A 16,265-nucleotide genomic window follows, 5' to 3' on the forward strand; every position below is an offset into this window, starting at 1 on the left:
GGTCATTCACTAGGTCCGACTAGGGTTTATTCTCATGTTCTCTCTCATAGTTGAGGTATACCTATGACGAAAATTACAGGACTCTCATCTTTTTAAGTGGGAGTACTTGCACAATTGGTGGCTGACTAAATACTTTTTTGCACCACTGTATGTATTCAATCAATAATCATTTTTACATGTTCCAGGCGATCCGAGGTTGAAAAACACTGATCTAGTAGTCCTTTGGATGAGCTATACAGCTTCTTTTAAATCTGATCTTTATTTCTCTTTCAAATTCAGTACATCTCTAGCCATTAGTTATATTGCTTTAGTAGACAATGCTCCTTTTCTGTTTAATAATTTATCAAATGAAAATGTTTAGTCCATGTATGGGAAAAACAAACCTTGCCTAGAAATCCTGAAACACTCACAGCTCTTTAATGTGGAACTTCCGCTTATCGTGACGCTCAAAGCTGCATTTTTCCCACGATTCTCATCTTTCATCTCATATCTGATCAGTGTTTGTCATTGTCAACACAAATGTAAGACAGTCAGTTTTATCACTTTATTACTGAGTTTAATTATTTATACCAACAAACAAAAACTGTCTCTCTCCCTTCATTTCTCACTCATTATCTCCTTTATCCAACTGTTTTGTTTTACAATAATGACATTTTATCCAACACTAGTGATGTGGTGTAAGGTCACAGCAGGAAATGCATTACCTCCAGAAATGTTTCTCACTTCTCCTCATTCACAGTCAGCAAATATTAAAGTTTTTTTCTTTCTTTGTATTTCTGATGTATTTAAGTGTGGAGTCTTTAGGGTGTAAATGAAGCTACTGTACCTTTAAAAAGCAGGAGATTGATTACAGTTGTAAGCAAATGCTTTGTCGAGACTTTTCAATGATGTGTGGATATATTTTCCAATGCATTATTAGATGAACATTTGAGCAGCCATAACAGTAACAAAGAGCAGTCAGCAAGAGGCTGCAGGTTGTTTTCAGTGCTCGGGAAGAAAAATGGCAAAACCAGACGATCCGTTTCTCTCTATAAACTCCTCAAAAATATATTTCTACGTGGCAACGCTAAAACAGCGGACACAAAAGATACCATATGGACTAGAAGTTGGCCTCTTTCTTTGGGATTGAGGAGTGCAAACATTTTTTGAGGCAATGCAAAATGTGCAAAAAAAAAAAAAAAAAAAAAAAAACATTCTCACGACAACCTTTCTGGAGATCCACACGACAAGGAGCAGTAACAGCAAATAATAATACTAAAAAAAAAAAAGTGATAAATCTGGGGACAAATAGGTACATTAAAAAAAAGTACGTTTGACCTGCTCCTTGTTTTGGAAATACGTATGTTCTACAAGCACACACACACACACATCCTCAAGAAACAGCATTTGTGAGGCCTACAAAATGTAACCTGTCACACATACACAAAATATCTTAAAAAAAGGAAAACAGTTGGATAAAGGTGAAGACATCAATAGTTGCATACATCCCCCCCTCCAAATACACTAGAACATGGTGACTAGAGGTCCATTTAACACCTCCTGATCCAGAAGCCTGACACATTCCCTTCATTTGATGGAGAGCAGGGTTTGCACCTGAAGGCTAGCATATGCACCAGCAACTACACAAAACCACTGATAGGAAAGTACACGCTAACGTCTGGATCTGAATACAGTATCTTGGATGTGACATTACTGGATCAAAATCCAGAACAAAAAAAAAAAAAATCACCCTGATGAAAAAGCAACAAAATGAAAATCCCCCCCACCCCTAAAACACAATACAATAAATAAAACAGTTCAGACAACATTTATGGGAGATGAAGGAAAGCGGTGGATAAAAATGGAGGGAGAGAGAATAATAAAAAAAAATTATGAAACATTTGTTCTGTTTTTCCCCTCCTGAACAAGGGGTTGAAATGAAATCATATTTACAGACTGAGTGAGGATATACAGTCCAGCAGCTGATGCGCCGGCACACTAGAGAAAAAACAAAACAAAAAAACTTACAAGAACAATATAATAACAATAACATAAAAATAAAAGGTAGATAATATTTACAGTTTAGCTGTAGAAAAAAAAGGAGCAACAGAGGGGAGCAAAAGGCAGTGGGATGAGGAACAATGGGGGGGGGTGTAGGCAGGCTCCAAAAGCTGCTGGACTTTAGGTTTCTGAACCTTTGGACTGGTCAGTTTAATGGGAGTGACTAAGTGAACTGAACAAGCACCATGTGTGGGCCGTGAGGAGACTTGTCCATGCTAGCAGTGGACAAATAGCTGCGCAGGTCGACATTTTCTGACCATTACAGTAAAAACAAGAAAAATAAAACATGATCGGAGCGTCACTGGCAACCTGTTTACAAAAAACAGTGAAGACATCATCAACAGGTCCAACCAAACTTCATGGTCCTGCACTAACACTCAAAGATGGATGAATCAAGTGTGTGGGCACAGTGTACACTTCCTTATCTGATGATGTCTTTCTTCATAATCAAGGTCAAACGACCTTACACAGCAAAACGACATTATTAATGAGCCCATCCGCTGCATTTATAAAGACTTGTGTCCTAAAAGCTGAACAGTAAACACAGGATGCCCTTTGTTTCTCTCTACTCTCTTTGGAGGTGTGCAATACTCACTAAAAACTCAACATAAAATGACTGGTTTCCAGTCTGACCAATGAGGACATCAGTATTGTAAAGAAACTGGGTTGTGCACTCTGCCTTAGGGTCACATAAAAAAGGCAGCGGATATACAACGACAAGAATCAATGGCTCTCTGCGCTGCAATAAAAGCTAAAATCACTTCATACCTCTCATCTAAAAATGACCCGGAACAAAACTGGGTTCAGGCGGATTCTCAGGTATCAAACTGAGGCCTTAAAAACTCTTTGTTCACCATCAAACTCAGTGAATGAACATGTTGATTAGACACCTTAAAGCCACAATAGTCTATGCACAGTGTTGTAGGATCAAACACTGGACAAAACAAGCGCACTCCTGATTTGGGCTGTAAATGGATGATTGTCACTATGGGTCTCAACTCTTATTCTCAGCTACAAAGTCAATCACAAGTCCAATCGATGACATCTGGGCCCCACATAAAATCTGATAAGACAAATAAAAAAATGTGGGATAAAACTTGACTGTTGCTTATAAAAACAAACACCATTAACATATAGAATGCTCCTCCACCGCTCGTAAAGCAGGAGTCTTACTTTAAATGGGCCAAACTGAGGCCACCCTGGAATTAAAACTGCAGCTTTGACTCTGCTAAAGCAGAGCCACATGTATGTCAAAATAAAAATATACAACTTTCCTGAACCCGAGCAGTCACAAAGAATGCCTCTTTTCTGGAAAAGGCTCAGGGGAAAAACTTCAACAGTTAATGTCAGCGTGTCAGACAGATCCTGTGCTATCTTTAGGGTTTGGAGCCAGTCAAAAGGTTGAGAGGGAAATGTGATGCACAGAGAAGAGAAAAGGAAACAAAGAGGGAAGGAAAAAAAAAAACAGGAAAGGGTGACAGAGTGAGGGATGCTCAGGTGCTGTTGCTGATGGATCCAGGTGCTGAGATAGGCTGGGCCGTACTGTCTGAAACACTGCCCTCTGCAGGAGGAGAGAAGAAGCACTGGTTATTTAAAAGTTTGCAGGAGCAATATTTACAGTGTCATTCATACCGTGTGAGGCAGGCGACGTCTGTGCACGAGCATGAGGAGGAATGAGTGTGGAGTTCAACTGGGGCTGGATAGACAGCTCTACATGGGAAAAACAGACAAATAGGTGCCAACATTATTGTGCTTGAAGTGTTTAAAGGCCGATGGCAATTAATTAAGTAGCCACTTACAGGAAGAAAATAATCTTAGAATACCATTTAAACACTAAACTCAACTCTTTTTATTTCATTTTTCATTTAATGTCCTACTTATAAACCTACACACTACGTAATAACATATTTCAAATATAAACACGCAAACTACATTTGAAATTATGTTGTGCCTATTTTTAAGTTCTGTGGTGGCGATAGATTTATTTACAGTTAAAATTAAAGACAATGAATTGCACATCTTTATCTTTTATTAACAATGCAATAAATTTAGATCTCAAACAACTTTTCGGCATCCTAATGAAATGAATGGAGCAACAAACAAAAAAAGTACAAGTAAAAAATTTATTTAGAAAAAAAAATAGAGACAACTGACCCACTGGACTGAAATTGAAGAGGAGGGGCAGCTCTCGCCCACTGGGCAGACGAATGCTGGGCTGGCGCAGCTCGTCAAAGAACGCGTGCGCACACGCCTCAAGAGGAGACAACCTGGTCACTGGAGTGTATTCCAGCAGCCGAGAGCAGAGTGCGATGGCCTCTGGTGGAGTACGGGGCTTAAACACCTTCAGTAGGATGGAAATAGTAAACTCCATAACTAGATTGTTGACTGACACTCAAAATAAACCACATACTGTAACAAACACATACCTTTGTCCAAGGGTGCGCTTTGATCTGTGGAAATTTAAACTCTGTGTAGTTGGGGTTCATCTCCCGGATCTGCTCCCTCGTTGGAGTTCCTAAAACCTGACAGAACAGAAAACAGCAAACTTAAAAACACAGTACGTAACATTTCTACTGCGCAAGAGCTTTTGATTTATCGTATTACAAATTGAAATAAAAAACAACTTAAAGGGCCTCTGAGCAGTACCTTGATGATCTCTACTAGCTGGTCCACGCCACTGTCCCCGGGAAAAATGGGCTGTCCGAGCAGCAGCTCCGCCAACACGCAGCCAGCCGACCAGATGTCGATGTTGGAGGTGTAGTCTGTGGCGCCAAATATAAGCTCCGGAGCACGGTAGTACCGCGAGCAAATATAAGACACATTGGGTTCTCCTCGAACTAGCTGTTTCGCACTATAAAAATAAAGTCAGCATAGAGTTACAGTCAGTATTATTTTACATTAATTTCAGCAAGTTCATTCTGTCTTTTTTTCTTCAAATAATATGTTAAGGTTCCATCTATTCAGTCAGGTTTTTTCAGGATATTTACTTTAAAATTAACTTTGATCTTTTCATTCAGTATATGCCTCTGAAGAAGACTGACAGTTGACAATTTCTCGAAAAAAGTTGTCTGAATAAATGAAATCTTAACATAATATTTTACATTCCTAACAAAACCTTTTACAACTGAATTGTTAGTGGCACTGCCTTGGGTAAAACCAGACAAACTGTAGAAAACGTTGTCAGAGCAAATGAGAAATGTTTTTCTAGTTTAATTTACATGCTTCAACTCTCCATGCCCCTTAAGTCACTGTGGCTGCTCCTAGGAGAAACAACTAACTGGACAAAAGCCCAGGTTTTGAACATCACTTAGTACAACTAAGCTAAAATTAAAAAATTAAAAGATGCCCATTTCTCTTTTTTAAGAAACAAAAAACACTTCTGACACGTCCACGGGCAGCTCCAGGCACTGACCTGCCAAAGTCGCAGAGTTTGAGGATGGCCGTCTCTGGGTCCACCAGGAGGTTCTGAGGCTTGATGTCTCTGTGACATACGCCCTGGGAATGGATATAAGCCAGACTGCGGAACAGCTGGTACATGTACACCTGTAGGGGGAGATAAAAGAATAAGGCACAACACCCAACAAAGTTAAACTTGCACCAAATCGATTTGCAATCGATGGACAATTTGTCAGGTTCACTACTCCGGCTTTTCAATGGTTTGCTTTTGTGTGGCATCCATAGTACCAGCAGTCTATCATCAGTTTTATAATCATAACGGTTTTTCGCAGCAAGTTTTTATATTATCTTTAAGTTTTTACTCTCTTATGTTGCGGTAGAATGATTAAATCAAAGGTACTGAGCAGGGAAAGGAGCAGAAGAAGAATAGGTGAAGGGACAAATCAATTTTAAAAGTGCTTTATTCTCGTACTTTCATTAAGTTGAGATAGTGTTTGGCTGAGGGTCGCTGACAATAACAAATGATTAATTTTATTATGAAAGTAAAAAACAATTAACCAAAAAAGTTTCCTTAAATGATGGGATTCCCAGTGTTCACTGAAGGGTGGAGAATAAAACCTAACCGAGTACATTTATCATTGCAACACAATTCAACTCCTTAAAAACATTTTACAAAAGACAAATTTGTGTAGATATAAAAGGTTTCTGTAGCACTGTCGTGTTGAAAGGACAATGGGTGATTTGTGCTTTATCAGACAAACAGCTGGGTGAAGAGTTCTTTAGTCCCAGTTCATCGTTTTTTTTAAACTTTGTTATGTGTTTAAAATCAATTGCCTGAAATGGGAAACAGAACTGACTACTGAAATATCAAGTAATAATTTGCAAAATATGTGGAAGAACCACCAAATGACCACTGGTTCTCCAAAATGGAGGGAGATTTAATGGAAAAACCTGATCCAGTTTTCTTTTATTACCCCTAGAGTTAAAAGTAAATATTTAGTGGAGAAATTGTGGCTCACTAAATGTCAATCATAGCCATCTATCCTGGAAGTGTTCAAAAATAAGCAACTACTGGAAAAACAAACAGAAATCATAATAATGTTGGGATATAATATACCAATGAATGGTAATACACTGTACTTGAGACGAACATGTACACTGTAAAGATAAATATTTGTTAAAAATGTTAACAGTGGAGTGGCTTGTAATAAAATTATAACAAGTCGTAGCAAGTTGACCCCCCAACTATGAAAGAATGGATCCAGTCTATTAAACAGATGTATCTAATGGAGAGTCTGACACACATGTTCAGACAGCAGAGATCCCAGTTGGAGGATAAATGGACATTATACAGGAATGAGAGCAGTGACAAAGTCAACTGAGAGGAGACCTATTGGAAAAAACACTAGTGACCCTGTGTCATTTGTAATGCTTTTCCCATGTAATTTTATTTTTATTGTATTTTTCTTTTGTTTTAAATTGACTTATTTTGTTTTTCCTTCTAATTTTATGATTGTTCAAAAACAAATACACGGAAAGCTGCAAGAAAAAATAAATTGTCAATCTATTCTTTGTCATGTTTCTTCTGATAAAATAAATTGCCTCCACAGCAAAGTGTGCAATCATTTATTGTGTACCTGGAACACAGACTTTAGGCATCCCATTAAGAAAAATAATAGTTGCTGTCATCACAGTTATCACTATTCCCCACATGGTGCATAAACAGCATGGTGCCCTGATTACCAGATGATTACCCAAAGAGATGATTAAAAAAGAGAAACGATGTTTAACAAAAGGGGTCAGAGAGAGGGAGCTATTGAGAAGACAACAGGTACAAACGTCAGACCCAGGGGACGTGAGGGAGAAAAGAACCCATACATGCTGTGACGGAAGTGTGTCACTGCAGAAAATTGGGATGTTGGAGGAAAGCAGAAGACTGAGACAGCAATCAGCTCAGGGTCCCAGCACCACAAGGGAGCAGCAGGCTGAGCTAAGGAAATGGGCCACAAGACAGCTATAATAACCTATCTGCTGCTTCACACACAAACACACTGGAAAACAAGTCCATCCTTTCAGACAGGGATTCAAGGGTATTGCAAACAAATAAATGCCCAAGGGACCTTTCTTTCATTTTCTGCTTTCTTACTCCTGAAACAGTGAGCTGCCTGAATAACAACAAACGGGGAAAATGTTCAGCCCGCTGTCACATCTTTGGCAACTACAGAGCAAAAATCATTCTCCAGCATCCACCAGTCTTTAAGCCCAATTTACACAACTGATGCAACTCACTTCAAAAGCTTTGAATGAAATATTAAAACCTAGCTTTTTAAAACTGTACACAAGGATTAAAAAAAAAAAATCAGCCAGGCACTCAGTGCATGACGTACAAATCAGGTTACATAATTCATGTCAGAGTTCAAAACTAGAGCTTATGGTTCTTTTTTGATTGGTTTAAATGATTCATGTTAAATTAAACCTCAAAAGCACAAACCGGCCCTGTGCATTTCACTGAACTTGGCATGTTACATGCTGCCTGGCAGCACAGATGTAAACATCAGAAGAATCAACCTCACACACACACGTACCTAAATAGCTTCTGTCTCAGATGAGCAGACAGGGATTAAAACACAGACCAAACAATTTAACACGAATGATTTATCCTATTTCAAAGATCCCTAAACTGAAAGGGTATGTTCGGCCATTTTTCCCACTGATAGCTGATGAGTTTATTTCAAAATGCGCTCCTTTGGCTCTCATACAGCCACCAAATGCTGCTAGAAGATCCCTGCACATTTTGTTCTTAAATAACTTATTTTCACCACTGTAAGGTACAGTGGTGAAAAGTTTATAAAAACTCTGTTTTTATAAAAAAAATCAGGGAGCCATTTTATTAGTTTGTTTTAGTAAATTTTAAGAGATCTCTACACTTTGTTTGTATATAATAAAAATATTTGCTCAAACATTTTCAACCAAGATTTCTGTCAGAGTTTAATCTACAAAAGTTTAAAGTCTTTATATCATAAATCAGTGTATAAATGTTTTACAGCAAATGAATATTGGTTTCCTTGATTACTAATAATTAGTATCAGTCCTTAAAACAAAAACAAAAAAAATATTGGTCAATCCTTAGTTCTGATATCTGTAAATTATTGCTTTGTGGTATAGTGCGAGTATAAAATGGTAAATGCAGTGTAGTTTGTTTGCACCTACCTTAACATAGATGATGGGGATGGTGGTCTTGGCCTTGTTGAAGTGCCGAGCTACCCTGTACACCGTCTCTGGAACAAAGTCTAGCACCAGATTCAAATAGACTTCATCTTTCTGGAGAACAGAAACACATAGAAAAGAAATGCAAAGAGTTAAGTTACAGTAAGATACAAACAAAAGTTGGGATGAATTGCAAAGTGCACTAAATAACAAACCACTAATCAACAATGGTAAACTTTTACAACAGACAATAACGCAGAAATTAAACGATTCACTTTGTTTTGCAGTATCTGTTGTTACCAGTAATGACTTGTTACTTTTGAAGAAGCCCTGCAATCTGTATTATTGTGCGGGTTATAGGCCATTGGTGAATACTGTTAAAGTACACTGATATTTAAAATGCAAATGGCCAGAGAATCCCAAAAAAAAGTCATTGAGCCATCTACATTATCTTATAAAACCATTGATGATAAAGACAGCAATTTACCTATAGCACCTGCTCACAGCAGTGTATGTAGTAAATAATAAACAGAGCTACACAGCTCTCATAAATATGGCTGAATCATCAATAAAGATTAGGGATGTGCCAATAGCAGTTCAGTCTGCCGGTCCTTAGATTTTCCTAATCAACATTTGATTACAGAACAACTTCAGTAAATAACTGCAGTATTTCATGCGATAAACTCTCCACTTTCCTATTAATTAACCACTAGATCACAATAGAAGTCATTGATAATTTCTCCACTCGTAAATAATGATGTCTAAATGAAGATTACATTTTCTTCTACCAGATGCTTTTATCCAAAACGACGTACAACACGAGCAGTTAGGATTAAGGCCAAGGCACGTGCTCAACATCACATGTTGATGGCCCACTGTCTAATTATCAAAACACAGTCCTAACATGTGCAGTAATAGTTGTGAAGCTGCTTTAAAAGGGGACCAGGCTCTGGTTAGTTTGTTGAAGGGCCATTCTACATCGTTCCCCTGCTCACATTATCTACGCACTAAAAATGGGTTTTGAGTTGATGCATGATCATGCATGAAGATTGATGCCTCTTTTGCTTCTTTTTATCTCCTGTGTCTCTGCATTTGAGTTCAATCTCATCTGCTCAAGCCAAGGTCGTCACAAACACGTTCATCGAGTTCATCGCAGGACCTGCAAAGCGACTATTGCGCACATGTACATCGCGATGACAATGCTCAGACGATTTATTGTGCAGACTTAGCCTGATTTTACGATGTTGGTTTAGAATATTATAATGTAATACTGTAAATGTCGACACACCTTCTCACCACTGGAGTAAAAGAAGTAGCGTAGTCTCACAATATTGCAGTGGTCCAACTTCCTCATTATTTGCAGCTCCCTATTCTGCAGAAAGAAAGAAAAAATATTCACGAGTTAGACAAACCTGGATGCAGCGAAACAACTCTCCCATACTTTCCCATACCCAAAAAATCTGACTAAGACGGTTTACCTTAAATCGCTTGTCTTGAAGCACTTTCTTAATAGCCACCATCTCTTGGCTGTCGATGAGGCGAGCCTGGTAAACAACTCCAAAAGAACCATTTCCTATAACCTTAATGTCTGTGTAGGATACTTCCTGGGGGCGATCGGGACCTTGGCCGGGCGTCGCTACTACTGTCGTCACTTTGCCACTGTCTCCTGTAAATGGAAATGACAGCACAAATCTTGCATGAGTATCTTGAAAACACAAAAAAACCCTGTAATGATCAAACACAAATACTGGAGGACATTTCTGATCGATACATTTCTATTTGGTCTTTAGACACAGCAAATACCAATAACAATTAGGTTAGTGTCAACAGCTTTTGGCATCAATGACATTATCTGTATAAAAGCATTGCTCCGAAACATCTTTACTTAATGATTTTTGTGAAACGTGTTCTTCGCACAGCATTCAAAATGTGCCACTCTATTCTTTGGAATCGTGGTGCATGTGAAAGGCATATTTAAACTTGAGAAGGGCATAAAAAAATAGAGATGGTCGAGATCTGATAGAGGGTGACAATTCTGGTTAAGGTCAGATAGATGCTCTAGGTTTTGTGCCACTGACTGCGGTAAATCAGGTCCGATTTGACAGTGTGCACCAGAAGCAAGGACGTAGGAAGAGAAGGAGCAGAGGGGTGGCAAGTTGCCAAAAAGCTTAGTCTGAGCCAGTGATGAAATTTTGTCGACAGTATCACATCAGAAAGTGCTATTGTTTCCAAGGCATGGCTGACTCAGCAGAACCCGACCTAAGTTTGAATGTCCCTGGAGTTTTTAAAAGTGTTTATATCTCCAATAACTGCAAACATTTGCTTTAACATTTTTTATTTTTGTTGATAAGAGAACAGAGGTGGTTCTTTATCTCGTCTTTTTTTTTTTTTTAGAGCTTATAAATGATTAAATACATATTATATATTGGAAACAAATTTTCTGTGAGGGTTCCAGTGAGAGAAAAAAAATCTGCCTAGGGAAAATCCACATTATTATCCTGAATCTGACCTCTGCCCTCAGATCTGTAGGAGACACTTAGCTACGAGATCACTCACAACGTCCCAGTTTGGCATTATACTATCCTGTGTAATGAATGCAATAATAACAAAACAAGCCCAGCTGTCAGCGAGACGCTTTGGTGACCAATATGTTAACCTAAGACCTGATGAGTAAGAGCAAAAGACAAGAAGAGCAACTTAAATCACATCAACACACAAAAAGAAATCACTTTGAAGCTGGCTTATCACAGTAAAACTAAAGCGTGCTTTTTACTATGTGAAAAGATTCATAGTTGTGTAATGAATTAATTGTTTTAAAATCACTGGCTGACTAATCACAGCTTCCCCCATAAAGTGTGAAAATAAATCTGCATCAGGGGGCTTCACTAAATCACTCCAAGGCTACTGACGTCTTTTAATCTCCCCACCCACACTTTTACAGCTTTTTACACATAACACTTTCAAAAAAATGCCAATCATAGTCACACGTACGCACACGTACATGCACACGCACACACTCCAGAAACTTAAATAATCAATTGATTTACTGGTCAGAGAGCTAGTGTAATTTTACTTTGGTTTGTTTACATTTTCCTCTTTGCCAAACTCTCAATAAAGCTTTTGATGCATTTATTTAACTTTTTATTCTTTCAAGGCTATTCATAATAACTCGATGCAGGCTATTTGTCACACACTACTCCCACTGCTCTATTATCGCTGTATGAGAGAATAATACATCTGAGTCATTGAGGGAAGCCAACTGATGGTGCTTTGAGGAAACCATGTAGCCAGGCCTTTTGCATCATTACTAGGGTTCTTTTAGTGCAAAGATGTCATGCTCGCTACACACCTCTGAGGCTTTTTGGTGGGTATGCTAGTTACATTTCAGTCCAAAAACTTGTACAAAAAAATTAGTCACAGTTTCCCAAATAAAAAATGTGTGTATAAGGAGTTGATATATGTTTACTGAACAAATGAATAAACTGTGGACAAGTAGGAGGAGACAGGTGCTAATGTCTATATGTTAAAGGATTCAAGTGAGTGTATTATCATCATCATCATGGATAAAATATCTTGAAAGTTCCGATGACGACAACTTCAAGATGGAACTTATGTAAAAGCGAGTATTTTGCCAAATAATTTGTTCCAGTCGCTTTCATTGACATATCATTAAGTTTCTTTCTGACTGTAGAACCAGGTATTAATTATTCAATTCAGCCCAGACCTGTGGATCAAATTGCTGTACTGTGTCCAACACTGTGGAAGGTCAAATTGGGTAGGTACCCCTTGACCTTTGTGTGTTCCAAGAACTGACAATATCAATGAATTTAGTTGTATCTGGTAGCTCTAAGAAGGAGCCAGGCAATTTCTTTGCCATACTTTTACAAATCTCTGGAGAGGCGGTATGACCATGTGCCGAATCCAATATCATTTTATTTTGAAACACCCCCTTATGACATATTTAACTTCTGAATAAGTTAAAACAATTCTAGCAAATAGGCAAGAAAGAATATAATCCAGCATTTTTTTTTATACGAATGGTTAATGAAATAAGAACGTAAGACCAGCAGAACACATTGATCAAAAAAACGATTTAGGGGTTTGAACACTTAAAAACTCCAATCGTGAATTTACATATACAGAGTAAATACTTGTTCATTCATTTTTATTACTAGCTAAAGTTCTAATTCCATGTTAATTTAAGTCGTTTTAAGTTGTTTTAACACGCTAAAGCTGCTCAAATCTTTTGTACTTTTTCTGTTAAATCCAGGTTAAAGAATAAAGCTGTCTTTCAAAGGATTTCAGGGATGTCCAGATGCAACTTTTTCACTTCCGTTACAATACCAATATTGCAGCCTTGAGTGTTGGCCGATACCGATTGCGATCCTATATCAGCACAAATTATACATACTTTTATTACTTATTTTGTAGTGTGGAATGTTAGAAAAGGCTTGATCAAGTGATGCTACTCAAATAGAAAACAATAGTCAGCAATTCAAGTTGACTTCAGTTACATTTTACCGTCAGTATAAGGTGGGAACAACTGAAGGCGGGGACAAAAACTTAACAGAGATTTTAGATGCAGTCTGATAAATTCGGATATTCGTTTTCTGGCTGATATCGGTATCAATATCGGATCGGGACACCCCTATTGGATTTACAAATAAATTTAACAATTTAAACTTTTTACTCAAAAACTATCCTGAAATCTACAAACATTATTAAAATGCCTTTATTTGACATGAGTAGTTATCACACTTTTTACTCCATTTTATTTGTGTTTAATCTTGTCTTATTTTTTTAGGTTTACAGACAGTAAAACGCTCGCGTTCCTTATCGGTTCACGGTCTGTAAAAAAAAGATTGAATTATTAAGATACTGCTCTATGCTACATAAATTGTCCCTAATTAAAGCAAATGTGTATGTACAGCAAAGAGAATAACTTAAGATGTTAAAATTGATAAATGAAATGCCAATTTACTGAATTTCAGACATCGTGATAAAAATGTGAACAACATAGATTGACATATAACTACTTGCACAGCTTTTTGATTGAAGCCCAGAATTTAATGCAAATTATTGGGAGCTGTCTTTAGTTTGGCATTCACTTCAGCTGATTTAAGTGTGGCTTTTTTAAATGACGTCCTTTATCTCTCCAAATGATGAAACAAAAGCTATATTATTTTGTCTTAACAAGGACATTAGTCTAGAATCTTTGTAACTTGTCAATTAGAGTATTTCAGAATTCTTGCTGTGCTTTTTTGTGATTTGCCTTATACAGTAGGGGCGGCAGAAATAATCGATGCATCGACTTTCATAGTAATCGCTACACACATTTTCAAAATGAATTTCTTTAAATGGTGAATTAAAATAAACACTGTAGAAGAAATGGTAACGACATAGTAAGCACACCATGGTCGATCTGCCAATTTAGCTTATTATATATAATAAACTTTATATATCATTATTTTAAAAAAGCCCTTTTTGTTCAGTGTTTATTTTATTGTATATGCTACAAGCAAGGATGTTGGCACTTTACCATGCAGTTCTAAGTTAACAGTTTACAGATAACCTCTGTAGGTTTACGTAAAGGTAAAAGAGGTAAATGTGCCTCCTGTTTATGAATGAATTTTTGTTTAAAAAATAATAATTCATCAGTGGTTACAGTCAGAAATGGAGACATGCTGTGAAAATGTGCATCTAGATGCATCGATTCATAATCAAATCGCAGTCCCTGTAATAGAAAGGTTCCCGCCCCTATTCTACACTGGATTCTTCATTATTCGTCTTCCATTAAGGTTGACTTAGGCTAAATGACTACAATTAGACATAAATTAAAATCTGATACTGATGCACCGTATTTGACCTTGGAGTTCACCTCTAATCTTTTTGTAAGCTGTTCTTGCATTATGTTATGACTAGCAATGACACCATTTCTCTTGCTGCAGCCACTACCAGTGATGTTGGGCTAAGTCAAATTAATCTTTACACTTTTAAATTTATGATATTCCCATGAAAAAAACTACAATGACAAGCCATTTAATTATGTTGATGTTAATCTTTTATATAGGTAAAATGCTTTTTTATATCTATATCTATATGTGAGAAGAGGAATAAGAAAGGGATGTCCCAATACCAATCGGAAAAAAGCTCACAATTCAATGACCCTTGTCTAATAATCTGCTTTTACTCACGCATTAGGCAAGACCAGAAATGTTAGAATGAGAACGCTTTAATGCAGATCACAATTAACCAAGTCTTAGCAGATATTAACAAACTAACTAGCACCTACGCCTTATAACACCAATTATGATAGAGGGTTAGCTAACACCATCTCTACAAAGCGCGTGAAAAAACCCAACTATTGTTATTAAAACAAAACCAAGACAATACATGAATTCACATGAAAGTTCAGTTATACTTTGAGCTTGTTACATCAGCTAATCGCAGTGTCAGCAGCGTGATAAGAGCTCTCGGTCACTATGGTACATTAACTAAACCCATAGCTAGCATTAGCAGGACGGCTAACTCCTATGGGCTAAGCGGCTAAATGCTCGCTGGCTACCGTTAATTATAAAATAAGCGACAATGAACATACTCTAACAAAAGTAGCTCAAATTTCACATTTGCGAGTCAACATTAAGTATTACAACTGTAAAATTGTTGTATAATACTCACGGGGCATTTTCATGTTTCCAAAGCTCGTCGAGCTGCTACCACTGGCCTGTGACGCCCCGGGTTTTCCTGTCGAGCTTCCGCCCGCCACCGCCGTTCCCGCAGCGGCTGAAGCAGATCCAGGAGCTCCGGGAGGCTCAGCGAAGGAGCTGGTCCTGGCCCGCCCGCTTCCGCTCATAATTGTGTGAACTGAAGCCGGACCAAGATTGTACGTTATCACCAGGCACACTGACAAAGACATAATCCCTGTATGCGTATCAAAAAATGTAATATAGATAAAATGTACACTTACAGCGTCCGGCGAATGTTGTCCGTTTCCCCCTTTCTTCCTCTGGAGCAGAGATGGTGGGGGAGCTGACGCACAACGACGTAGGCTCGAAAAGCTTCATGGGAACGCGAGTTTTTGTTGAACAAGGGCGACAACGTTCCAATGTTGATTTAAGTTGACCAAATAGTAATAAAAGTAAGCAAGATATGCCTTTTATTTACAAAATATGAACAGTATTGACATTGTTATGTCTGCTTAAAGAATATCAATAATATAATAATAATTACATTACATAAATCCTGAATACAACCTCAATAATAACATTCTTCTTTTAAGTGTTCCTGTTGTGGGTGCAAGTCATCTGATTCATCTCCTCTAATATTTACCTATGCAAACACCAACCAACATAATTATAGCAGCAAAGTTAATGCATCTGGACAAATAACACCACAGTATAAATGTGAGACTGCAACTACTTATTTTCGGAACTACAGAAGCCATCTTACATGAGTGATGAAACATATTTAATCAAGTTCAGTTGTCTTAACTAAGACATTGCAATTAATACAATCTGTATGAATGAATGAACCTTCCTAGAAACAAACCATATTTACATCCTCCTTTAGTAAATACAAACATTGTGCATGGTCTTCTCTCTCTTCACAGCACATGTCCAAAG

The 16,265-nt window shown here is 37.6% G+C and overlaps 1 protein-coding gene across 1 annotated transcript; it reads right to left on the bottom strand.

Moving 5' to 3' along the window:
- Window positions 1–530: 530 nt before the first annotated feature.
- gsk3ab (glycogen synthase kinase 3 alpha b) lies at window positions 531–15,728 on the bottom strand. Its single transcript, XM_028471330.1, has 11 exons — window positions 15,611–15,728; window positions 15,322–15,507; window positions 10,122–10,309; window positions 9,932–10,015; window positions 8,647–8,757; window positions 5,453–5,583; window positions 4,687–4,891; window positions 4,467–4,562; window positions 4,195–4,381; window positions 3,673–3,750; window positions 531–3,601 (listed from the first exon to the last, which is right to left on the bottom strand). The coding sequence occupies exons 1-11, from the start codon at window positions 15,705–15,707 to the stop codon at window positions 3,534–3,536; spliced, it is 1,431 nt and encodes a 476-aa protein (XP_028327131.1). The 5' UTR covers window positions 15,708–15,728; the 3' UTR covers window positions 531–3,533.
- Between the last annotated feature and the right edge of the window lie 537 nt (window positions 15,729–16,265).

The sequence above is a fragment of the Gouania willdenowi genome, chromosome 16 (genome assembly GCF_900634775.1).
Source record: "Gouania willdenowi chromosome 16, fGouWil2.1, whole genome shotgun sequence".
Lineage (NCBI taxonomy): Eukaryota > Metazoa > Chordata > Actinopteri > Blenniiformes > Gobiesocidae > Gouania > Gouania willdenowi.

What these genes read in the sequence shown, in the direction of transcription:
- gsk3ab (XM_028471330.1), bottom strand. Translation starts at nt 15,707, where the DNA reads ATGAAGCTTTTCGAGCCTACGTCGTTGTGCGTCAGCTCCCCCACCATC. An exon ending in TGGAAACATGAAAATGCCCC is followed by an intron (nt 10,310 to 15,321) that starts GTGAGTATTATA and finishes TTCCATTTACAG; the next exon opens with GAGACAGTGGCAAAGTGACG. An exon ending in AAGCGCACCCTTGGACAAAG is followed by an intron (nt 4,382 to 4,466) that starts GTATGTGTTTGT and finishes ATCCTACTGAAG; the next exon opens with GTGTTTAAGCCCCGTACTCC.